Genomic DNA, 26,067 nt, shown 5'->3' on the forward strand with positions numbered 1-26,067 from the left:
GTTTACCCTGGAGTTCTGCTCTAGCAGTACCCCACTCTCTGGGTCTCTGCTCCCAGGGGAACCCCCATCCTCTAAACTCAGGTTGCCTCAGTGGCTACTGCCAGTCATAATCTATCCCCCGCTCACTGAGACAGACTGCAGTCTGTAATGGCCACTCATCACTGGCAAGGGGTTAGAACCTGCTGCCTTTGCCCATCCTCAGGTCGTCCCTCTGCAGCCCAGTACCTTTTGGCCTTAAACAAGGCCTGCAGCCTGGCAGTTTACTAGGCTGGAGCTCCCCAGCTCCCTTTGCCCTTCCCCAGCACTGCTCCGCTTACGGTACCTTCCTCTCAGGCAGCTAGCCCTTCCCACTCCAGGGCTTGAGCAAGACTCCTTTGCTTCTGGCCCATAGCCCCCTTATAAGGGCCAGGTGTGGCCAGCTACTCCAATCAGCCTAGCTTGGCTGTTTTAACTCCTTTTCTCCAGCTGCAGCCCTCTCCAGAGCTGCTTTAACCCCTTCAGGGCCGGAGCGGGGTGACCACCCCGCTACAGATAGAGGTTGGTCCTGGCAGAAGCCACCAGAGTCGGAGACCTCCTGGACTACGACAGGGGGGATTGGGTGGAGCCCCGCGCGGTCGGACGACGCATGGGGCTTTCCACCCTTCCGACCCTTAGGAGCATACTCCAGGAGGTGAAGGCTGCCTTGTCACCCGAGTCTCCCGTTTTCCTGCAGCGAGCCCTGCGAGAGGGCGTTCCCTGCCCACCCCTCACCCCTGGCCCTCCGGACATTTTTCTTGGGCCCCTGTTCTGCGAGCCCCCCCCGGCCTCCCCGCTCCCACACTCCGAGCCGGCTGCATACCCTGCAGCCGGTCCGGTTTCGAACCACGCCCAGAAACCATCTGTACACGCTCGTGCTCTATACGTTGCATTTCCTCACCCTCGTGTCCCGCCCCGACACCAAATGGCAGGACTATCTTCCACCTAAAAAGGGTGAGGAGCCCTGGTGGGCCAGCCTTTATTCCACCTTGGTCCCACGGCCTGCCGGGGACATTAGTTGATGGCTCCTTCATGAAGCCGTGAGCATGGGCGTGCACCTGGCACGGTTCACCCCTACACCTGAGGCCTGCCCCTTTTGTGGCGTGAGGGAGAACCTGGCGCACGCCTATCTCGAATGCACCAGGTTGGAGCCCCTATTCTGGCTCCTCCAGGTTGCCTCTTGTTGAGGTTCTGGCTGCACTTCTCCCCACACTTGTTCCTCTTTGCACACCCTATCCATGGCCCCACGAAGTCGCGAGACCTCCTTGTCAACCTCCTCCTGGCTCTGGCCAAAGTCTCCATCTATAATACCAGGAGGAGGATGTTGGATGAGGGGGTGCTCTGCAACTGCGGGGCCTATTTCCGTTCCTCCCTAGTTTCACGCATCTGGGCAGAGTTCCACTGGGCAGCATCCACTGGCTCCCTCAACAGCTTTGAGGAGCAGTGGACGCTGTCTGGGGTTCTCTGCTCGGTGTCCCCATCCGGTATCCTCATTTTGAACCTCTGACCTTCACTCCGATCCCTGTTTTTCATTAGTTGTCCCCCGCAACCAGTTGGTCCCTGGGTCCGGGGGGGAGGGGCCTTGAGCAGTGGGTGGGCTTGCGCCTGCCCACCTCCCAGGTTTTTCCAATACGACCCCGCTACAGAGACAAAATAAAGAGCAAAAGGAGACAGTGGGACACTCTACTTTCCTGCACCTAGCACTGGTGTAAATGAGTGCAGAAAGAGGATGTAAAATGCTACCAACATCAGAATGGCAGTGTCTTACCCTCACTTTGCACAGGGGCAAATGACTGCACAAGATACAGGGAAACAAAGAATCAAGCCTAGTGTGTCATCTTGGTGAAAAAGGACAAAACACTACACTAAAAATATCGCTTCCACGTGAGCAATTGCTGTAATTGCCACAAGTCTGTTATCTTTATGGTGACTGGGAGGGGAGGTGGATTGCATGGCAGAGGAGCTTTGTCAATAAAGATATCCTCCACATTTTGGGAAGGAAAAAACCTCAAGTATTCCTGATGTAGCAGTAAACTGGACTAGCTACTTATCCCAGTCACATTGTGATAAATGACAGTGGTTTGCAAAAGCATGTTGGCCTTTTGCTAGAAATTTCTATTACAAATACAGTCCAACTTCAAGATATTCTAAACATTCAGTCAGACGCCAAGATAGCTGGGAAGCTGCATTTAATGACGACTATTAGTATGTGTAATGACACGTTAATATCTCTAATGTAAACATTTTTAGCAACATCTTGCTACAGATAGCAGATTCATGACTTGTGTGTTCATGAAGAGCCTGACACAAAATACAGTGAAAGCTATATGTCAACTTCAAACAGATCCTCAACAGTTTATTACAACAGAATATTTGAACAAGTAGGGAAGGAACGGAGAGAAAGTGGGAAGGAAGGAAGAGGAGTAAGATGGGGGAGGGGAAGAAGAAAGGCGGGGAATGTCACCATCTTGCCCTAGGTTATCTCTAGCAAACATTCTAGTTTTAGTGGTCTCTTAATTTATTAATCTGCAGAAGAACAACGTATTTGTGCAATACTAGTCTAGTACTGGTCTAATCCATGTTTTGTCCCTGCTAATGTAGGTGACTAGGAAAAATAGGACAGAGTTTAGTTATATGTATCCATTTTTAATAAAGTTTAAATTGTGCCTTACAGAGCTTAGACATGCAACGGTGTGGAATACATCAGATTGTCTGTCCTTTTGCCTATTTTCAGACAGTCTTCTTAGACAGCCTATTTAGTACTAAAACACCCTCGCTTTTTGAGGAAATCATGTTTTAAAGTAACAAACCTCAGAAGGTAGTGAGTGGATTCTACAAAGTAACTTGTCATCTTTGTTTACTAAAGAATAGTAACCTGATTTAATGGGGAAATACAGCTGTCACATCCTATTGAGTTGAAGGTATCGGATTCTGTAGGGTTTGTTTTGAAGAACTTGTTTGTCACAATATAAGATTATAACACAGTGGTGAAAATGAACAAAATGTCAAGTCATTTATCAGACACATGCTTGAAGCACTGCAGTCAGCTGCAAAGCGGGCATCACGTTCTTTGGTCCTGCTCAAAATTATCTCAATTTATCACACTGCTGCTGGCTGCTCATTATTTGTATAAGATGGGGGTGGGGAGGGGCAGCTCGACTCTACCTCCAGGTTGGAATGGGTTCAGCAGGACTGGAGCATGGTGACTATAGGAATGCAGAATTGTATAGTCTGATAAGGTGTATAAACTTGCCGCGTGGTGTTAATATGTTTTTAAATAGCGTGTCAGGATAATATTTTCTTGATCCTAGATGTTATTTGTTCATGTAAACCTTAAACACGAATCCTGTGACTGTCTGGAATACTGACTGTTACAGTAGCAACTGCTATACAGTAGTCTAACCACAAGAGTGCCATGTCAATGAATTGACATATATGATAATAAGTTGAGATCTTTAATATGCTAATCTATAGGAGAAGGGCACCCCAACATTAGTAGGGCGAGGAAATACAAATAAGGAATGGGGAGAAACCCCTGCTAAAAATGCATTAGATATAGTGGCATCAGCATACCATATTATAAAAGTTGTATCCCAGCCTGTGGCAGGAGGAGCAAGAGAGGTAGCCCTTGGGAGGTGCCAGAATGATGACCACTAGTGATGAGGAGGAAGGTGATGGTGATGAGGAAGACAATGGCTAACATTTCAGGTTGTTCTGCCTGGGATGGTGTGAGTATGTACCTGTTCAGATGTACGTTCTGTAGTCTCTCTGTCTTTCTGGGTTAGAGTGTTTGTGACTATGCTAAATGTATTGATAAACTATTGTAAATACAAAAGGGTTCCTAAAGTGTGAGTGCCACAACTGTGAACATTGGAGTTCCCAACTGAACTAATTTTAATAATACGGGGCCTGATTTTGGGACAAGAACCTGTCAAATCTCAAAGTGATAACTGAGAATTCTTAAGTATTCAGTATAGTTAATGATTCATAGATTGGGCTACACATGGAATGCACCTTGAGTCCATTAAATTCCTGCTTGAACCCTTAAAGCACAGAGGAACACTTGTTTTCAGTTCCTCTAGTGTTTTAATGTACCTTGATCTCCCCTAATAAAGGAACAAGCCCTGAATCTCCAGCCAGATTTGAACTTCCCCTGCTGCTTGCCAGATTCCTCCACTGCCACTCATCGGGTTCCCTCCCAGTCTCTGGGAACATGGACTCGCAGCTGAGCTGCCCCCCCCCCCCCCTTCCGCTGGTTGAGACTAGTTGAGGAGTTCAGCTAGAGATCAATGAAGGTTTCAATTAGCAGGAAAGTAGGATGGAGTGCTGAGGAGCAGAAGCTGGGGAACTGAGTTTCTAGCAGTGAGAAGGTGGTACAGGTGAGGATTCCCCACTAAGCAAAACACTCTGCACTATTGGCTCCTAACCAGTTTCTAAATTCCTAGAAACAGCCACTCCAAGGGGTAATACACAGAAGAGGCCTGCACAGTTTTCCTATAATAATAAAATGGGTTGGTCAGATTGAGCAATCTGTCTAACTGAGCTCTTGACAGTGCTTCCCTGCTAATCCCTAACACCTTTCACAAATCAAGTCTTTCTAAATCCCAGATGTTTATCTGACTGCTTATGATTCAGTCATTTCCTCCATTTTTGGATCTTCAACTTGACATGGTGGGCCTCATTTTCAGAGGTCTGGAGTGCTCTCAGCTTTTATTGGTCCATGGGATTTGTGGGTGGCACTTCTGAAAACTGGGTCTAAGATCTCTTAAGCTGAGCACCCAAAGTCCGCGACCTCTTTGGAAAATGTGCGGGTAAATAACTTGGAGATATCTAACCTTTTTTTTCCCCCCTTCTTTCATCAGCAAAATGTGGAGCATGTGGTCCTGGGTACAAGACTCCTTTAGATGCCATGAAAGGCAAGTCCTGTCAACTGTGTTCTGAAATCTAGGTTACCAAAACAAGAGCTTTATTGAACTACCCTCAGATTCAGTGAAGATTAATGAGGTGCCTTTTGGGTGTAGCATTAGCTAACTCTGTTCTGCAGCTGGCATAATGGAAGGGGTGACAAGCCTTTGTAAGGGGTAGGGAGATTCCCTGGGAATTCCTTTTTAAGGATAATTTTTTGAAAGTGTGTGCACTTTACATTCAAAGGGCCCTTCAGAAATATCTCTGATCCAAGGATGAGTCTTCCTTGAGCAAAGAAGGGCTAAGAGAACCGCAAACTGCGAATGGGCCATGCCACAGGCAGGGAAATCCCCTTCAGACTGACCCCTGCCTAGTGTGCTTCCCTGCATAATGAAGACTCTGATACCCCACCCCACCCCTGAGGAAGACTAAGGAGAAAGGTTCCCAACCTCCAGTTCAGGGGGGCTGGAACAATCTTTAAAGTGGGGGTGCTGAGAGCATTGAACCAAACTGTAAAGTCTGTATATAATGGAAACCACTTCAAGTTGGGAGTGCAGCAGCATCCCCAGCACCCCTAGTTCCAGCACCTATGCTTCAGTTGGGCAAATCCAACCCAGTGAGAGATTCCTCCAAGACTTGCTTTGGGGTTAGTGTGAAGCTGATTTCTGTTGACCTAAACAAGTTCTCTGCCTTGCAAGGTCCCAGAGAGGAGATTGTATACCTGCCCTGTATCTACAGAAACACTGGGATAGAGAAACCTGACTATGTGGCCACAGTGGACGTTGACCCCAAATCTCCACACTACTGCCAGGTACACTCCTGTCAAGATTCTGGCTCTAATCCTTTGTACTTAGCCTGGGCTGACCCCAGGCATCTTTAGTGCTGTTTAGTAACACTCTAGCTGCAGCTCCTTGAACCCCTTCTCCAAACGGAAAATTTTTCTGTGCTTGCCAGTGGTGGCTAAATGGGGACCTGATGCACGAAAATTTGGAGGACCCTGAACAATCTCTCTCTCTCTCTCTCTCTCTCTCATATCTATCTATCCGATGGAGTCTTGTCTTGTGTCCACTCCTAAGCCATTAATTTTCCTGCCAAATGGGGGAGGTCAGCTTTATGTTGCCATTTCTCCTTCTGCTCTACTTCTTGCTATCCTATCTGGGACCTGCTGAAATTAAGAAGGTTAGATCCCAAGGGTCCTGCATTAATCTTTCTTTGTCTGCTGTCTTCTTGGTATTTGACTCTGGTAGATCTTTCTCCATCACCACTTTCAAATAGATGTCTCAGTATTGACTATCAATCTAACTTCATGCTACATTTCTTAGAGATGTGCAGCCAGTTCACAATGAAACCCCAAACCATGGGTAACTCAACTTGTTTCCTATTTCATTAGAAACTCTAAACTCAACCCTCCTCCAAAAGGTTCCTCTTCGATTTGCCCGGTTTATGATTTCACATAAAAGCTGTATGAAACTTGGTGGCTTAGTGGTGTGTTTGCTTTGAGTTTTCAGCCTTTTTCTGAACTTGGTCTTGGGAATCTTCCAGGGATTGCTGAAAGCTAATATTTACCTGTTGTTCCAGGTCTCTTTCAAAGCCTTTCTGTGCTTAGTAAGCATAACCCCATTGTCAGTAGGTATTGAGCAAGATTACTAATCACTGCAGGATCAAATTTGTTGGGGACATCCAACAGGTTTGACAGTTACTCGTTTGTTTAAGCTGAGTAGGGTGATCCTGCTTTAGGAACTCTATAAAACTAATCTGTTCTGTCATAAAATGGGTAAGCACAATCTACCTGGCCAAGGCTACAGCTTTCAGTTAGCTGGTAAAACTGTATTTTACAACCAATTAGTACATGGTTAAAGAAAGTGTAATCTTTCTACCTTTCAAATATTAGATACATTTAATAGCACACCCATTAAAAAACAAATGTTAGGATGTCATGATGTCCAAATTCACGTGTGATTTTGTCACAGGGCTCTCTACTCACTGCTAGAGCGCCTCTTTCTAGCTACATCTAGGGATTATCTCTGCCAAACCAGCACTCCTTCCTGCAGTTGCACTCTCTCACTCTGTCTTGCTCTCTCAGGACTCAACTGCTCTCACTTCATTTTTCGGCCCTCCAGCCAGGTCATTGTGGTTTTCCCCTTCTGGGGAAATCATGTGTCTCAGGAATCACTGTCCCTGTCATTCTTCTCTTTCACTGCCGCTTAATGGTGCCACTTCCCCAGTGGCTTGTAGGGGATCCCAAGCCCATGGGAAACCAAGGCCTACCCTCTACACTGGGTTCCAGCCCAGGGACCCTACAACAAGCTGTCAAGGTCTGCATAGTCCTATCCCTTACTGCTTTATCCCTGGGTGACCTCACCTTCTCTCACCCTAACAGTGCATGCATGGCTGCCTACCACTCTCAGCCACAGGCCCCTCCTGTTACTCTCCAGCTGAGCTTCATCTCTAATTAGTCCTACTTGTTCCCTGGCTCCTCCTCCAGGTGCAGCCTAAGTGTTTAATTGGCCCACCTGGCCACCTTAACCTCTTCAAGCCTTATGTGGGATGGACACCCAGTCACAGATGCACAGAGAGTGATTTGCCCAATATCACACATGATGGTGGTAGAGAGCCAGGAATAGGACTCAGGAGTCCTGTCTCCTGGTCTCCTGTGCTAATGACCCAGAATGGGATTTTCTTTAAAACCACCTAAGGGATTGAGCGTCAAGGGATTCTTAAACTACTCTTTTCAGAGTAACAGCCGTGTTAGTCTGTATTCGCAAAAAGAAAAGGAGGACTTGTGGCACCTTAGAGACTAACCAATTTATCTGAGCATGAGCTTTCGTGAGCTACAGCTCACTTCATCAGATGCATACTGTGGAAACTGCAGAAGACATTATATACACAGAAACTACTCTGAAAATCTCGACCTAGAACTACTGCCTGGATAACAGCAACAATTGCCCTTGTGTTTCCTATGCTGTGTCTGTATTTCTAAAGAACTGTTTTTCTTAGGACTGCCTGTCTTACAGACTGAATCTGAACCATGCCTTTGACTTCACAGGTGATCCACCGCCTGCCCATGCCCAACCTCCGAGACGAGCTCCATCACTCTGGGTGGAACACCTGCAGCAGCAGCTTTGGGGATGTCACAAAGAAACGGAACCGGCTGATTCTTCCCAGTCTGATTTCTTCCCGCATTTATGTGGTGGATGTGGGCACAGACATGCGGGCTCCCAGAATACATAAAGTATGTCTGAGGTGACTCCAAGAGATGTATCTCACCCAGGAGATGGGAACTAAAATTTCCCACTTATGAATGTGGATGAGGAAATCCAGAACAGGTTTTTTGGGCTTTTGGGGAACCTTAAGAACTGGTCAGTCTCAAAAGTCTTAGAATTTTAAAGAAAATTATTCTTTTTCCACAGCCAAAGAAGATTAAGTTCTTAAATCCTTGAGTTCTATATGGAGAGCAACACCCCCCTCCCTCAACCTGATGTAAATTGGTGCCCTCAACGTACAACTTGTAGTTTAGGGTAACTTTGCTTCTTTGGGTAACAAGTGTGACTAAACCCTACTCTAGAGCAATGATGTCTGCTTTGAACTAGCTCACTTGATACGCTAAAATTACCTCCTTTTTCTAAGTACCAAATTAAGCTGGCACCTGAAAATCAAGCAGTGTTCTCTTTGCCTTTAATAGAATCCCCAGTAATAAAGGTGTTGGAGTCACAATTTAGCTGACCAGTACCTTGCTGATTCAGACAGACTAGACTCCATCTAGTTCTCCTCTAGATGTATTGAGGGAACAGACAGCTCCAGTGTGTCACAGACAGCTCTGACTTTCAGACGTACTGAGTAACTCTGGGCCACTGGTTTCACATAACTTGTCTTTCGACTAGAGACATGCTTTCAATGTAGCAGCAGGGTACACGTTCTTCAGGAGAACCACTTAGTGACAGTGGAATTGATTAAAATATATACAAACTCGTACCTTTGAACTTCAGGCACTGGGATTTTGTTTATTCTCGCTTCATAGTTCAAGCTGGGCAAACAAAAGATTTTTCAGTTCACTTGCAATTAAAAAGGAAATTAGTTTTGGGCTGAACAAAACATTTTGTTTAACCCAAAATAATACGTTTTGTTTACATTTCAAGCATATGTTTTAACTTTTTTTTTATTTTGAAACAAAAATTCATCAAATGGGAAAAATGTAAATATTTAAATTTTTTTCCTGAATAGTTTCAATGTTTCTCCTCCTCCCGCCCAACCAAAACAGTTTGGTGAAATTGACATGAATTCATGAAATGTTTCGACGTCACCAAATCTCCATTTTTTGCTGAAAAAATGTTTCGGTTGAAAAATTTTGCCCAGCTTTATTCATAATTTCCTTCTCTCTGTCTGGCCAAGCCCAGAACACAGGGGCTGAGTTTTCAAGTGGAAAAAAATCCAACAGCCTAGTATTTTGAAGAGTTTTAAGATGTCAGGAAACCCTCCTGGATGGGGATAGGGATTGACACTCTGATTTTGACTGGGGGTGGCCTGACCAAGGAGGGATTGACTATGTGCATATAAACTCTCCTTAGATGATTGAACCAGTGAATATATTCTGGAAGTGCGGCTTAGCCAATCCCCACACAACTCACTGCTTGGGCAATGGTGAGATCATGATCAGCAGCATGGGAGACCCATCCGGCAATGGCAAAGGTATTTATCCCCTGTAGTCATTCAAGAGAAGGAATCCTTGCTACAAAAATCCAAGCTACAAAACTGGAAGCCTTGTTGAGAACTTGCAATCCTTTTGAGCTGCTGGCCAGCTTAGCAGCCCTGGAGTCAGAAGTTCTCTACTTTACCACAGAATAGGTACATCAGGAGGCATGGCAGGGCAAATTTCACAAACACAGTCCCCTGTCAATGTGATTCAATCCTGACTTGGAGTACCCACCTCCGGTGTTATAGGGAAGTTCAGTATCTAGGGCACATTCAGTCCTTGAGAGCTTTGAGCCTAAGAAGGGGACAATTGTGAATATTTGTAGTTTGGAGACTTGCCAACAGGTGTACTAGGCTGAGACTAATAGGGCTTTCTTATTGCATAGTTGCTGTCAGTTGTTAACTAGGATAGGGCTGATCCCTCAGATGTGCTGGAATTGCTTTTCAGAACAAAGGGAACTGAAACATTTTGGTTTAGAAGAGAATGCTACATGTCAGGCGCTCTGTGGCCCTTCCTCCCCCTCTACTAGGGGCTCCACGCATGCCATGCAGATTCCTGCTTCCCTCATCACCACTACTCTCCCCCAGTCCTCCTCAGGCCCTGCTTCTCCATTGCACCCCTACAAACTCTCCTCGTAAGGCTCTGATTTCTGTTAGCCCAGTCTACAGACAACTTCCTCATTAGGCAAGTTTAGCAGTTGCCTCTGATACATGTTAGCGGCAGCAGAGAAATTCCTCTGCCTGCAGCACCAGGCAGTCTGGGGCCCCTGATTTTCCTCTGAATCAGGCTTTTACCATTTTCTGATTTGCACCCAAATCAATATCTTGTTCCCATCGATGCCTAGATCATTCCCTGAAATTTTGGAATTGATCAGATGCTGTGTTCCAAAGTTATCGCATACAGGCCAACAGAAATACTATTGAGTTGTATCATAGAATATCAGGCTTGGAAGGGACCTCAGGAGGTCATCTAGTCCAACCCCGTGCTCAAAGCAGGACCGTGCTGGGCCTTACTTTGCTTGGCCAGTTGGCATACATGTCTGGTTAGGAGGACACTTATGTTAAGATACTTCATTGTTGAATCTTTGGGAGGAAATTCTTTGAGTTAATTTGCTTACTGGTAGAAATATTAATGAAAGCCCTTGCAATGGAAAGCACAGAAAAAACATCTCCTTTCAGAAAGCTTTCTCCACCCTCCCTCAAGTACATGTAACATGCTATTGCCTGTTAGAAGAAGAGTTCAGTATTGCATTGTGTCTTATCCTGCTTAAGTTCTTAAACTGGGTGATTAAAATCAAACAATTTGTTTTGTTTTTGGCATCAGGTGGCTTTATCTTGCTGGATGGAGAGACTTTTGAGGTGAAGGGGAACTGGGAGAAAGGATCCAACATCCCTAAACTTGGCTATGATTTCTGGTACCAGCCACGGCATAATGTCTTGATGAGCACGGAATGGGGAATGCCAAAAGTCTTGGCAAATGGGTTAGACCCAGCAGACCTAAAGACTGGTGAGAGTGTGTTTGTTTAAAATTTGATGACATTCTGGTCCAGTGTTCAATAAAGCAAGGACTGCATCCAGGGACTCTCCTATCACCAGTGAAGGCTGGTGATTTCAGAGTACATAGGCAAAATTGTCATATAAAGATGTCTGCAGAGTTAGTTTACACCAGTCATTAAAGATCACAATGTATATGGCCCCAAACAAGGCAGGCAAAACCTACTCTGAGTGTTCTTTAATAGTTCTAGCTAGTGACAGCAGAAGTTCAGCAAAACCTTGGGAACATATGAACTTGAATGGCCACAAGGGCTGCTATAGAGCTGTATTCAGTGTCAGAATTCAGCTGTGAGGAGGAAGGGGCATCTCAGTTTAGTCTGACCTCCCCTCAGAAGGTCATCTTGTTCTTCCCTATCAGCTCCATGGGAGACAGTCACATAGCCAAAATGTTGGAGGCCATTCATACTGCTTTTGAAAAGACCCGTATGTAGCTAACCTGGGGTGTTCAGACCTGAAGGATCAATGGATTGAGACCCTCTGGTCTCCCATTGAACTTGGTCTTTCTCTGTTTTCTACTGCACACAGGCCAAGGTGTTGTAGTGTCAAGAATCCCACAATCTTGGTGATGCCTGACCCCTCACCTGTGACGATTTTTAAATGGGTGAAGATTTTTGGCATGATTATATAGTTAAGAGCAAAGGTCCATTCTCTGTGCTATTAAAACCCTTGAAACCTTTCATAGAATCGTATGATTGGAAGGGACCGCGAGAGGTTTTCTAGTCCAGTCCCCTGCACTCAAGGCAGGACTAAGTATTATCTAGAGTAGACCATCCTTGACAGGTCTTTGTCTAACCTGCTCTTAAAAATCTCCAATGATGGAGATTCCACAGCCTCCCAAGGCAATTTATTCCAGTGCTTAACCACCCTGACAGGAAGTTTTTCCTAATGTCCAACCTAAACCGCCCTTGCTGCAATTTAAGCCCATTGCTTCTTGTCCTATCCTCAGAGGTTAACAAGAACAATTTGTCTCCCTTCTCATTGTAACAACCTTTTATATACTTGAAAACTGCTATCATGTCCCCACTCAGTCTTCTCTTTTCCAGACTAAACAAACCCAATTTTTTAAATCTTCCCTCACAGACCTTGCTTTCTAGACCTTTAATCATTTTTATTGCTTTTCTCTGAACTTTGTCCACATCTTTCCTGAAATGTGGCACCCAGAATGGACACAGTAATTCAGTTGAAGCTTTATCAGCGCAGAGCAGAGCAGAAGAATTACTTTTATCGTGTCTTGCTTACAACAGTCCTGCTAATACATCCCAGAATGATGTTTGCTTTTTTTTACAATACAATATTTAGCTTGTGACTCATACAATATTTAGCTTGTGATCCACTATGACCCCCAGATCCCTTTCCACAGTACTCCTTCTTAGGCAGTCATTTCCCATTTTGTATGTGTGCAATTGATTGTTCCTCCCTAAGTGGAGTACTTTGCATTTGTCCGTATTGAATTTCATTCTATTTACTTCAGACCATTTCTCCAATTTGTCCAGATCATTTTGAATTTTAATCCTAACCTCCAAAGCATTTGCAACCTGTCCCAGCTTGGTATCGTTCTCAGACTTTATAAGTGTACTTTCAATGCCATTATCTAAATCATTGATGAAGATATTGAACAGAACCAGACCCAGAACCCATCTCTGCAGGACCCCACTTGATATCCCTTCCAGCTTGACTGTGAACCACTGATAACTCCTCTCTGGGAACGGTTTTCCAACCAGTTATGCACCCACCTTATAGTAGCTTCATCTAAGTTGTATTTCCCTAGTTTGTTTATGAGACGTTCATGCAAGACCGTATCAAAAGCCTTACTAAAATCAAGATATAGCACATCTACTACTTCCCCCCTATTCGCAAGGCTTGTTACCCTTTCACAGAAAGCTTTTAGGTTGGTTTGACATGATTTGTTCTTGACAAATCCATGCTGCTGTTACTTATCACCTTATTATCTTCTAGATATTTGCAAATTGATTGCTTAATTATTTGCTCCATTATCTTTCGGGTACTTAAGTTAAGCTGACTCCCAGGGTTTTCCTTATTCCCCTTTTTATAGATGGGCACTATATTTGCCTTTTTCCAATCCTCAGGAATCTCTTCTGTCTTTCATGACTTTTAGAAGATAATTGCTAATGCCTCATTTATCTCCTCAGTCAGCTCCTTGAGTATTCTAGGATGTATTTCATCAGGCCTTGGTGACTTGAAGACATCTAACTTGTCTAAGTAATTTTAAATTTGTTCTTTCTCTGTTTTCCCTCTGATGTTACCTCATTTTCACTAGCATTCAGTATGTTAGATGTCCAGTCGCTACTAAACTTTTTGGTAAAAACTGAAGCAAAAATGTAATTTAGCACTTCTGCCATTTCTACACTTTGTTATTGTTTTTCCCCCCTCATTGAGCAATGAGACTATCCTGCCCTGGGTCTTCCTCTTGCTTCTAATGTATTCTTCTAGTATAGGCTGCAGCTGCAATAACTCTCCTTGCCAGAGGCATTTAATTGTTTAGCTGTCTGTCTGCGCTCTTGGAATTGGTTGTTCTCCAAGGCTAAAATCAACTCTCCTGACTTTATTTTTGTTTGACTTGATCTCTCAGGGAGCTATGGTCGTTACATTAATGTGTGGGACTGGACCACTCATGTCTTCACTCAGTCAATTGACCTGGGGGAAGACTCCATCCCTCTGGAAATCAGATTCCTCCACAACCCTGATGCAGCAGAGGGATATGTTGGTTGTGCTCTGAGTAGTGCAATCCATCGCTTCTACAAGACAGGGGTAAGCACTCTAGCAGCTGCCATGTGACAGAAGGCAAGGTTAAACATGAGCATGTTTCAGAAATCCACTGGGTCACTTAGACAATGGAATTCAGTTAGGATAGATTTGGGCAGCATCTGTTTTTTGTGTTGCATCCAGGTTGACCAAGCTGTATGGCTCTATGAAACCTCCCAGAAATGTCATGGATAGGCACCAAATCTTTGCTCTAGAAGGCCCAAGAAAATACTACTTGTTCCCAAAGGAAGTCAATAGGCCCATGTCAACTTATATTGGGAGCTCCCACAAGCTCCTAACGTTCTTTGTCTTTGGCTGAGTTTCACTTGCATTGTAGAAATTCTGTGTCCAGTGAGCCCTGCCAGTGCCTTTACAAGCCAGTGGGCATTTGGAAACTAAGAGATAGTTAATAAATACCAAAACTTGCTATATTGGGAACCCAACAAAAGCCAATATCCCCATGTGAAATAATGTGCCCTCAACCTCTAGCCACTTTAAAATGAACTCTTTGGCTCTTAAGAACTGGGTGGCTTGGAGAGGTCTTGCCAAACAACCTGTTCTTACAATACTATTCCTGTTCGTGGAGTTCATTTGAGATAACAAGCTGAGTGAGGTAATATCTTATATTGGAACAACTTCTGTTGGTGGGAGAGACAAGCTTACCCAGAACTCTTCTTCAGGCCTGGGGAAAGTACTGTGTCACAGCTAAATACAAGGTGGAGTTCATATAAGGGACATTCATTTTACATCTCACGATGGATCTAGAGAACAGCTTAAATGGAATTAAACTGATTTTCCTATATGCATGTATAATTATCTAGACTCTTTGTAGTGAACTAACTGGCCCAATGGCTACTGTATTTTCCCTGCCATGTTCTTTATGGCCTGTGCTAAAGGTTTCTGCAAGGTAATTATGTTGGCGAGATATAGCCCCAGTTCCATAGACTGCACAAAGCCTCCTAACCCATCATGTATATATCCCCCTGTCCCTGGCCTATACCTAACAGTTAGGTTGACTTAGCTACATCGCATAGGATGTGAAACATTCATACCTCTGAGAGACTTAGTTAAGTCGACCTAAGCCCTGGTGTAGACACTGCTAGGTCAACTGATTCTTCCATCAGTCTAGCTACTGCTTCTCATAGGGGTGAATTGATTAACTACAGTGATAGAAAAACCCCTTCTGTTGCTGTAGCAAGTGTCTACACTGCAGCAGCACAGTTGCAGTGCCGTAGCTGTACCACCGTAGCATCTGTAGTGTAGATATAACTCCATGGCTGTGCTCCGAAACCTAGGCTATTGTTGAGGTCCAATGAACAATGCTTCTATTTTTAGTATTGACAGATATATAATCATTAACTCTGTGTTTCTAGCTAGTCACCTATTTGCTATTCACATCAATTGTTAACATTTATTTGCAGTACCTTTGTATATGCTAGGTACACACTATCACATGCTTATTCTGCATTTCCCATGTATAATTGGGTTCTTGCTGACTTATTGCAAGGGAATATTATGTTTACTCTTGTACAGAATGGAAATTGGGCAGCAGAGAAGGTGGTTCAAGTCCCCAGCAAGAAGGTGAATGGTTGGCTTTTTCCTGACATGCCAGGTTAGTGTAAGCACACTTCAAAATTTTCCTTCTCATGCTTTGCAGCTGGGCTGAGCATCTTGTCATTGAATGACAAACACTTTTTGCATGAAGCATATGGAGGAGCTTATCAGTTATACAAGGACTTTGGCATACCTTCAAAGACATGCATGTGTCCCTCCAAAGAGGGAATGGCTTAGAATTGCCAATTGCATACCTATTTGTGTTAAGATCTCCCAATGTGTATTATGAGTGGGAATCTGGCTCATCTTGACTGACGCTATAAGGAGGTGGCCCATGTCTCTTCCTATGAGAGATTCTTTTGCAGTGCCTTTTGGAGCACCCATGGGGAAAACATGGTGGGTGCGGAGCACCCACCGGCAGTCCCCCTATCAGCACCCCCCAGCACCTCCCGCCCGGTAGGCCCCACAGATCAGCACCTCCCTCTCCCTCCCCGTGCCTCCACAGCATGCAGGAGGCTGTGGGGGGTAGGGAGAGGAGCAAAGACACATTGTGCTCGGGGGAGAGGGTGGGAAGAGGCGGGGCTGAAGGGCTGGGGCAGGACCTTGAGGGAAGGGGTGGAGTGGGGGTGGGACCTGGTGCAGAGCCGGGGGTCGAGCACCCCCTGGTACTTTGGAAAGTCAGCGCCTGTGACACCATGTATCTGCCTGTTATCACCATCACACAATAGTTGTCACATTCTCCCTCAGGTAGCTGGTTCCCCTGGAGCAGATTTCTGGGATGGTGAATGCCAACTAGTCCTATATTTGGGAGACCCCTTTCTGTATCCAAAGGGACTTGAGGGCCTCTCAATTGAGATCCCAGTCATTGGTTGGTCAGGGGAGAGCTCATTTCCAGTTGGACCCTTTCCTTTAAATCCATGCCTCCGGTTCCCCCACCTCTCCAATTTAATGACCATAACATCTCCTCTTGCAGTTTTCTCCCCCTGTCCCTGCCTCCAATAGTGGAAATTGTGGCTGTAAAGCAGTAGCTGGAAGCTATATGCTGCCGGCATGTCTCCCCAGCCCATGAAGGACTCACTGCCACATTGAGTCTTTTCCAGGCACAATTTTATTCTCCTTACATAAAACTTAAGCAATACCTCAAAACAAGGCCATCCTCAGCCCATCCTGGGCTACAGCTCCCAGGGGCTTTCCCCCTTTTTCTCTCTCTCTCCCTCCTGCTTCAGGACTGGAGGCCATCTCCTTCTTGTCCTTCTTTAGCCCTCCTCCAGGCCATTTGTCTGGAAGTTACCTTTCTCCAGCACCTCCCAGAACAGCTAAGAACCCTTCTGCAGCTTCTCTCACTACTAGAGCTCTTACCCTTTTTAGGCATCCTAGGACCCCCTCCCAGCTGGGCATAATAATTAAATAGCCACAAGATCTCTAGCTGACCAGGATCAGATGGAAAGGGAGCCAATGAGTCATAGATGAGGCTGGGCCTGACTCTCACAGACGGCCGGCCAGCCTGTGACAAACTGGTTGCATTGTTTTTGTCTCAACCTGAAGGTTTGATTCAGAGCAGCACAGGGCTTCCTATTCCTTCCCAAAGCAGCTTAAACACACTGATCCTGGAACAGGGTTGGGTTTGGATTCTCCAGCATAGTACCTCTGGTCTGGGCCCATATGCAGCTTGCTATATTCTGTCACCAGCTGCTGACTGGGAATGTTCTAGGTTGAAGAGTGGCTTCTGCTCAGCCCTGCTTGAGAACTACCATGCAGGCGACAGGGTTTGGCTCCTCCTCCCAGGTTGGCTGCTTGAAGCTTGACAGACAGTGGTCTCTAGAAAGAATTGGGAGTCTCTGTGTCTTTCAACAGGAACTCACAATAGTTGTGTTCTCCAGGGAGTGGGTTGATCCTGGCTGGAATCCTGGTAATTAATGAGGGCCGAAAAGAGACCTGGAGAGGAAACTGAATAAATACAATGATATGGCTGAGACCACCTTTTGCACTGGGCTTGGGTTTCATATCTGAACAAGGTTTGTTTGATCTGGATCTGCGCTGATGCTCTGTGACTGGGGTTCTAACAAAGACAGATCTATGGCCATATGATCCTTGTCATTGTCTGCTGATCTCTGTGTGTTTCCTGACTCCACCTTTGACTGCTCTCTCCAAGGTCTCATTACTGACATCCTGATCTCACTGGATGACAGGTTCCTGTATTTCAGCAACTGGCTCCATGGAGACATTCGTCAGTACGATATCTCTGACACTCGGAAGCCCAAACTGGTGGGACAGGTAAGCCAGAATCATAAAAGTGGCAAAGAGTCCTGTGGCACCTTATAGACTAACAGACATATTGGAGCATAAGCTTTCGTGGGTGAATACCCACTTCTTCAGATGCATGAAGAATCATAAAGGCTTCTATTACTAGGTTGTGAAGCTGGGGAACCCCATCTCTTTAGGGGAGAAAAGGACAGTTTTCTATTGCATAGGGGTTAGATGGTCAATTCTGTACCCTCATGGCCATGTTCCTTTCATACATGTGTGATGGGTTGCGTCACAGAAACCCCTTTGGGATTGCCACCTGATGTGCTGGGACTACCTCTGAGCCCGTTTTCCCTGCCAGCTTGGGACTTCAGTACCTTGCCTTGTTTGAGCCAGACACGTTTGCCTGCTGCAAACACAGATCCAAGTCTGAAACACGTCCCCAACAAGCTGCAGGCGTAACTGAAAACAGCTTAAGAAGTGCTCCTGTCTCCAGCACTCAGATACCCAGCTCCCAATGTGGTCCAAACCCCAAATAAATCCATTTTACCCTGTATAAAGCTTATACAGGTAAACTCATAAATTGTTTGCCCTCTATAACACTGATAGAGAGATATGCAGAGCTGTTTCCCCTCCCCCACCCCAGGTATTAATACATACTCTGGGTTAATTAATAAGTAAAAAATTATTGTATTAAATACAAAAAGTAGGATTTAAGTGGTTCCAAGTAATAACAGACAGAACAAAAGTAAATTACCAAACAAAATAAAATAAAAAACGCAAGTCTAAGCTTAATACAGTAGGAAACTAAATGCAGACAAATCTCACCCTCAGAGATGTTCCAGTAAGCTTCTTTGACAGACTAGCCTCTTTCTAGTCTGGGCCCAATCCTTTCCCCTGGTACAGTCCTTGTTCCAGCTCAGGTGGTAGCTAGGGGATTTCTCATGACTGCAGCCCCCTTTGTTCTGTTCCACCCCCTTATATATCTTTTGCACAAGGCGGGAATCCTTTGTCCCTCTCTGGGTTCCCACCCCTCTTTCTAAATGGAAAAGCACCAGGTTAAAGATGGATTCCAGTTCAGGTGACATGATCACATGTCCCTGTAAGACTTCATTACCCACTTGCCAGCACACAGGTATACAGGAAGACTTACAAGTAAACAGAGCCATTTTCAACCAATTGTCCTGGTTAATGGGAGCCATCAAGATTCCAAGCCACCATTAATGGACCATACTTTGCATAATTACAATAGGACCTCAGAGTTATATTTCATATTTCTAGTTTCAGATACAAGAATGATACATTTCTACAAATAGGATGAACACACTCAGTTGATTATAAGCTTTGTAATGATACCTTAGAAGAGACCTTTTGCATGAAGCATATTCCAGTTACATTGTATTCACACTCACTAGCATATTTTCATAAAATCATATGGAATGCACTGTCACAACACGGACACCCTGAAATCTTTGTGGCACATCCTCTGGCTTACAGGTGTTCTTGGGAGGCAAGATTCCAAGAGGTGGGCCAATTGTTGTGGTGGAAGACCAAGAGCTGAACTCTCAGCCAGAGCCTTTTGTGATCAAGGTGAGCAATGCAGGCTGTTTTCCCCACAGCTCCATTAATACTTTTCTACTGGCAGCTGTCTCTTGGTGCATGCCAGCTCCTATATGAGTGCCAGATTCTGCACATCTTACTGAGGCAAAACTCCCATCCAAGTACAATAGGACTTGCCTGTGTAGATGCTGTGGAATCAGGCCCTTTCTGGCATAACCCAGTCTGTGTATGCACAGGTTAGCCAGGAGCCTGTATCAGGCAAGCAGTCAGTCTCGGTTAGAACTGCTCCTTGCCCAAATGCAGGGGTTCACCACCCCATGCATTCAGGAATGCTGGTTGTCAGATGTTCTGCCAGGAGCAGAACCTGTCATGCTGCTGTACTCCCTCCTGTTGCATTCTTCTTCCCTTGTGATGCCACTAGCAGCTTATAAACCCAGGTCTTGTTTTCCTGTAACACCAGGGGAAGAGGGTGCAAGGTGGACCGCAGATGATCCAGCTGAGCTTGGATGGCAAGAGACTGTATGTCTCCACTTCCCTCTACAGTGCATGGGACAAGCAATTTTACCCAGACCTTGTCAAGTAAGAAACCTTTCTTGGATGGGAAATCCCAGGGCCAGCCATAGGCAGTGGGTGATGTTTGCACCACCTCCAAGGGCACATGGATGTGTGCAGGAGGACTGGCTTTATTAGCTCATTGCACACTACTAACTCATATCAGGGTTTCACACACTAGTAAGAATCAGCCCACACTTAATAGGCACAACAGCCTCTGAGCATCTGCAAAATTTAACAATGTCTGATATTGAAATCATTCCTCTAGTGGTGGGGGTGTGGAAGAATTCATTAGATACTAGTATTCTGAAGATGACCTAGCCTACAGGAAACCTGTATTGCTTCAAAGCACCCGCAAATACATGGTTTTTATTACATAAAGCAGATGATTTTCCACATGACCACATGAGGGCATGGTGCGGCTTGCCTATCACCTGCAGTTAATGCATAACTGCACATCTAGTTGTAGTCACTTCCCATTCACTGGCAGCTCTAAGTCAAGGTTTTCAATGGAGCAGTGTAACTCTCCATAGGACGCTTCTGAGTGTGACGCCCAGGCCTTTGTTGGGCGGTTCAGTGTACTTGAAGCCTTTGCCTGTCACAATGGGCACTACAGTCTGAGTCCCAGACCGAAACCCCAGTGTTTCAAACACCCCTGAATACTGGTGTGCCCAAAGGTTAAAGCTGGGGGCTCGTCTCCACTCTGTCTAAAAGACCTTTTGGTTAACTAGAAAATCTGGAAGAGAAGAACAAAGTGTAGGAATTTCTTAAACCAGGACACAGCCTCTTTTTCCCCCTCCCCCCAATGTCTGCTTTCTTGTCCCTTGTTCAGGGAAGGCTCTGTCATGCTGCAGATTGATGTGGACACTGAGAAAGGTGGACTGAAGGTGAATAAAAACTTCCTAGTGGATTTTGGGAAAGAACCTGATGGACCCGTCCTTGCTCATGAGATCCGCTACCCTGGTGGAGACTGCAGCTCTGATATCTGGATCTAATTCTTGTGTGTGGGTGCCTCTCTCTCTCTCTCTCCCTCTCTCTCTCATCCTAACTATACGTGTGAAAAAGGCATAGGTAGGTGTGATTTGCTGGGGTTCTATCCACTACAGATGTCTAGATTTCCATGGGTGCTAAGCCAGAGAAGCCATGCACCTGCTTGCACACTCCTGGCTGAGCCAGCCAAGTGAGTGTGTCTAGCCATGAAACATGATGTCTTACTTCTCTGCCCTCTCCTGTGGCCTGTCTATTCACTGATGGTCATAAACTTCAAGGTGTACAACTCCCTGTGTTGTGGGAGTCCTGATAATCATTTGTAAAGAGAGATTCTGGCAGCTGCCTTCATGCCAATGTCTCCTAACAATGCTACAGACCTTAACATCTGCTAGACTTCCTAAATTGGCAGAGTTAGTGGAGGGTGTAAAGCTACAATTTTGAGCGTATACAATTAGGCTTAGAATTAAATTCTTCTCCACCCCAGTCTCTGGGTCTAATAATAAGGAACCTGTGATCTGCGTGCCCAGAGCTGTAGTCAAGACTAAATACAACAAGCCCCTGAGCCACCACAAGGATCCAACAGCTCTTTGAGATGACTAGAGTTACCCATTTTAATCCCATACAAGAGAGTGGTGGGAACATTGTTTTTTCTCTTTACTGTAAACTTTAATCATTCAAGCTTTAGGGCTTGTCTGTGCTCAAACATTAAATGGATTAAGGTGGGGTGCAAATTTAAAGCACAATAACTGAATAACTGCATGTAGGGACATCCTTATTCCAGAACAGAGAACTTGTTTCTGTTTAGCTTAAATCACTTAGTCAATGCCCTATTGCACAGCACTATATAAACAGGATTTGATTGTAGACTGCAATTGGTGTCTGTTTCCTGAAGCTGGATTGTATTTCAGTTCTTGTGCAGTAATGCAGCACTTAACCTGCTTTAACAAACAAATAATAAAATTGTTCTTTGCACAAGCACGTCATAATTTTTAACTCTTCCGCGTCTTTCAGGGAACAGAAAAATGTAAGATGGTGATTGTGAATCATGTGTCTGAAAATCAAGAAGACCTGTGTGCCTAAAATCTCTTATGGGGGAGACTTTCCAAAATCACTTTAAAAAAAAAATCCGGAAACCAGCTGGTACAAGGTCTTCCTGTTCCCAAAAAACAAAGTATATTTGTGTTACTGCAGTCAAAGTCACTGAAACATAGCATTTGTCTAGTAACTATATTCTCTGTTCCTGATCAGTAAAATGAGGATAATGGCACTTTGCCATACCACTGTGAGAGTAAGGGACTGGGGCATAGGCAGTCTTGCCTAGCAGTCACAGCTGGGCTGAAGTCTGCCCACTGGGCACAGGAGTTGCCAGGCTGGAGTTGGAGGAATCACAAGGCCACGTCCCATAAACAAGAGTCAGGGTTGGTGGCTGGGGTCCAAGACCGGAGATCAGAGGTAGTACCAGGTTAGAACTGAGAGGAAGGAATCAGGGTAGAAGTCAGGCTGGAGTCAAGACCAGAGGATGAGGCGAAATCTAGCATTTCAGCAGGCCAAGGTCTGTGTGGCTACCCAGCAACTTCCTGGGGCAACCCCTGTGGTTAAATAGCGGTAGTTGGCCAACCAGAGGGCCACGGTGTACTGTCACTCTGGGTCTCATGGGCAGTACTTCCTGCAGCGCCTACTCCCCACAGCTCCCTGGCTGTACCTCTGCATGGCCTCCTAGTGGCACTGTGGGATTATCAGCCGCCCCCGGGTCCTTACACCAGGGCTGGGAGGATCAATACACTAATGATTGTGAAGTGCTCAGATAGTACAGTATTGGGGGCCATATCGGTTCCACAGACAGAGGATCTAGCACAATCTAGTTGTAACTGTTATCTGCATGATCCCTTCAGTTCTCACAGGGCTGATCTTGACGAGGATAAAAGGTGTGTGTAGAAATCGCTGTGTCGCTCTAGCATGGCCTTTAACACTGGTTAGCTGGTCAAGTTGATGTTAAAAGGACATTTGGACTTCATCCTGATCAACTAGCGCATCAGTCTAGCAGGGATAGGGCAATGGAGTGTTAGAATGGGGTAACTGAAACCTTCTAAATATACCTTTTAAATCTTGGTCAACATGATCCTGGTCCCAATAAGATATTTAATATGCTCTCTACAGTTGCTCTGGTTTACACTGGTATAAATTTAGATTAAACCCTCCATCTAAACAGGATCTAGTTTCTACTCTTCCAGCCCTTTGCCATGGGCTTCCTAGACGGTGGTACTGAGCTCCCCACAACCTCGTCCACATTCCCATCCTAGCACCCACAGGTGGAGCCATGTGCACGCTTTGCAGCAAATGCTCTCTGTGTCTCTTGGACTCCGCTAGCCTTGGTTCCACTTGTTCCAAGCCTCTTGATGGGATGATGCCTTCTGGATGATTTTTTAGTTAGAGGGTTTTTTGTTTCTGCAGCAAGATCAACTTTGAATTAAAACCTAGAGACAAACGTCAGCTCTTGACAGCCTTCTTCTGTGGGCTCCTGGATGTGATCTGCCTCCCTGGGCTGTGATTGAGCTAGTGACAGAAGGAAAACACTTCAAAGAACAAAAGATCTAAAGCATACTTCTCGTTTAGCAAGCTGCCAAGGTGAAACCTACAACTGAAGTAAATACGAAGTCCAATGTTCTGATTTGGGGAATGTTCAGGAATTTTGGGGTGGGCAGGGAACAAAGTCTTTCACGTTGATCTTAACTCGGGGCAAATAACTTACCGGCCATTTAATATGTCAGCATTTGCCACTTATTTCCACAGAGGTCTGCCCTAATGGTAGAGTGCAGTGTCTCAGTGCACCAGTGGTAACTATTGCCGGACACGGAGTATTCTTTTTAAACGGCAACCTATGTTCGCATGTCACCTGCTGCGATCAGCTGCTTCCTAACATTGCTCTTCAGCATCCTCTGCCAGGCAAGGACAAGTCAGTGAGGGCTGGGAAGACGCTGCAGCAGCCAGCGAGGGGGAAGAACCCCTTTGGAGTTGGAGGCGTCCCTCTGCAGAGAATGAACCTTCGGAACGCTGGCACGCCCAAGCCTGTTGACCCTGTTTTTGTTACAGAGACGTGGTGGCTGCACTCCATCACCGCTTTCAGTTCCCCAAATCATCGTCACCTTAACCTTCTTGCCGGAGCTCTGCCAGCTGCTTCTTTCTCGTCAATTACGCTGGTGGCACACACTGAAATCTCCACTCCCCCTGGAAGCCTGGCATGAGTCTCGCGCCCCCCCTCCCCCACTATCAAGAGGGAACCACTTCCCTTCTGCCTGTGGGTGATACGTAGGGGGCAGGGAGGCAGTTAATTATGAGCTGTGTTCTGACGGTGCTCAGGGAGCCTAGTCACGGAGCACGGCCCTACGGTGCTGAGTGCTGTGCGGACACGTAACCGTGATGGTCTCTGCCCCCCACACCTTACAGTCGAAGTATAAGATGATACAGCGGGTGCACGAAATGGACAGGGAGCGCATGACAGCCAGCGCACACAGCACACCGTTACCAAGCTTTCTGTAAGCATCATGAGAGAGGAGAGATTTGAAGGAGGCCCACGAGATGGCCTCGTAGATTTTCTTTGCAGGGGGAACTCCTCCCATGCGTGAGGGGCAGCGTGGGTGGAAGCGGGACAGCGCTTGTTCCAGAATTTAGCAAGTAGGTAATGAATGCCACCATCCCTGGCAGAGCTGTTGACCCGTCAGTAATAAAAGAGAGGAGAGGTAGGTGGGGCTAGGCCATGAAAGGGAAGACAAGTCATTTGTGTTTGATGCGTGGAGAAGGGGAGCCGGTGCAGGGCTGCAGAGAGAGGGGTGATGCAGTCAAAGGGGGTGGGGGTGCCAGAAAAACCATCTTCGCTGCAGCATTTTGAATGGACATGCGCAGGGAGCAGGATGGGATTCATCCAGGCCAGAGAAGAGGAGGATGCAGTGGCTGATGCGGGCCTGCACGGGAGCTCCAGCAGGGTGGGATGACAAGGAAAGGCCAAATCTTAAAGTTGTGATGCTGGAAGAACTGGCAAGATTTAGACGCGTCCTGAATGTAAGGATGTAGAGAGAGGGCCGAGTTGAAGGTAGGGTGCCCAGGTTATGGGTCTGAGTTAGGGTTGCCAACTTTCTAATCACATAAAACCAAACACCCCTGCCCTTTCTCCTAGGCCCTGCCCATGCCCTGCCCCTTCTTCACCAGCTTCTGGGAATGCAAGCACTGCCTCCCAGGCGTACTCCCACCCCCAGCTTCTTCGCTCTTTCGGTACAGGTCAACAATAGGCCCACACCAACCCCCACGTCCTCTGGAGCACCCAGCCTGTTCCACTGAACACTCACAGATCTCTTAGCGTCTCTCCTCCCAAAGGAACAGCACACACCCACTGACTCGAATCACGCTGCATAACACACAGCACTCACATGTATTTATAGTGAAAACAAGAATAAGTTTATTAACAAAGAACAGATTCAAGTGACAGAAAGTAAAACTTTTGGAAACAAACCATAACACACTTTTTAGAGCCTAAACTTAACTCCCAAGGCATTCCCCTGTCCCTACAGGATAGCATACCCCAAGACCTGGTGTTTCCCGGTGTTTTCAACCAGTTTGGGTGAGCTCCCTTCTCATAAAGATCAAGCCTGCTGGCAGCTTGGTCTCCCAGATGGAAGGAATACCTGGGGGCTCACCTGCACAGCAGTTATAGTTTCAAAAGTTCATTCTTACTCCTAACCAGGATCAACCCTGTTTGCTTTTTCCTGCAGCCCCCCACAATCTATTGATTAACATTTTGCTCAGAATGTAAATGTGGGGCCCTTGTGAACCATTCAATACTTACTCAATTTGTACGTGACCAGCCAGAGTGAGATAAGCCCCTCTTCCCCGCTGCCTCAGAGGAGTGTGTGGATCACCTTTGGGTGATCTGCCTTAATTCAGAGACCCGTAGAGAATAATTTTTAGCATATAGACATTGCTAAGGCCCTGCTTAATTTGCAATACTGCAGAAGTTGCAGATCCCGCAATATTAGGCTTCCATCGCAATTTTGATTTTAATTAGTTTACTTTGCACAGTCCACAATTTTGCACACATTTTGAGGTTTGCAACACACACTTTTCCCCCCATTAGTACAGTAGAACGCCGTTTACCTGAGCTGACAGCAGCTGGGACTCTGGCTGTCAGCCCCGCCCATTAATGACTATAATATAGCTACAGCAAAATGTCTGATATCAAAAAGATTAGCA

The 26,067-nt window shown here is 45.8% G+C and overlaps 1 protein-coding gene across 2 annotated transcripts in view; it reads left to right on the forward strand.

Moving 5' to 3' along the window:
- Positions 1-21,801, forward strand: part of SELENBP1 (selenium binding protein 1) — a 48,346-nt gene extending 26,545 nt beyond the window's left edge. For both annotated transcript variants that reach the window (XM_074938826.1, XM_074938827.1), the window contains 11 exons: positions 4,878-4,931; positions 5,619-5,731; positions 7,967-8,152; positions 9,486-9,606; positions 10,934-11,116; positions 13,754-13,932; positions 15,460-15,538; positions 17,633-17,754; positions 19,222-19,314; positions 19,745-19,863; positions 20,669-21,801. In XM_074938826.1, the coding sequence (XP_074794927.1) occupies positions 4,878-4,931; positions 5,619-5,731; positions 7,967-8,152; positions 9,486-9,606; positions 10,934-11,116; positions 13,754-13,932; positions 15,460-15,538; positions 17,633-17,754; positions 19,222-19,314; positions 19,745-19,863; positions 20,669-20,831 (1,412 nt within the window). In that variant the 3' untranslated portion in view covers positions 20,832-21,801. The remainder of the gene's footprint in view (positions 1-4,877; positions 4,932-5,618; positions 5,732-7,966; positions 8,153-9,485; positions 9,607-10,933; positions 11,117-13,753; positions 13,933-15,459; positions 15,539-17,632; positions 17,755-19,221; positions 19,315-19,744; positions 19,864-20,668) is intronic.
- Positions 21,802-26,067: the final 4,266 nt, after the last annotated feature.

The sequence above is a fragment of the Natator depressus genome, chromosome 24, assembly GCF_965152275.1.
Source record: "Natator depressus isolate rNatDep1 chromosome 24, rNatDep2.hap1, whole genome shotgun sequence".
Taxonomy (NCBI): Eukaryota; Metazoa; Chordata; order Testudines; family Cheloniidae; genus Natator; species Natator depressus.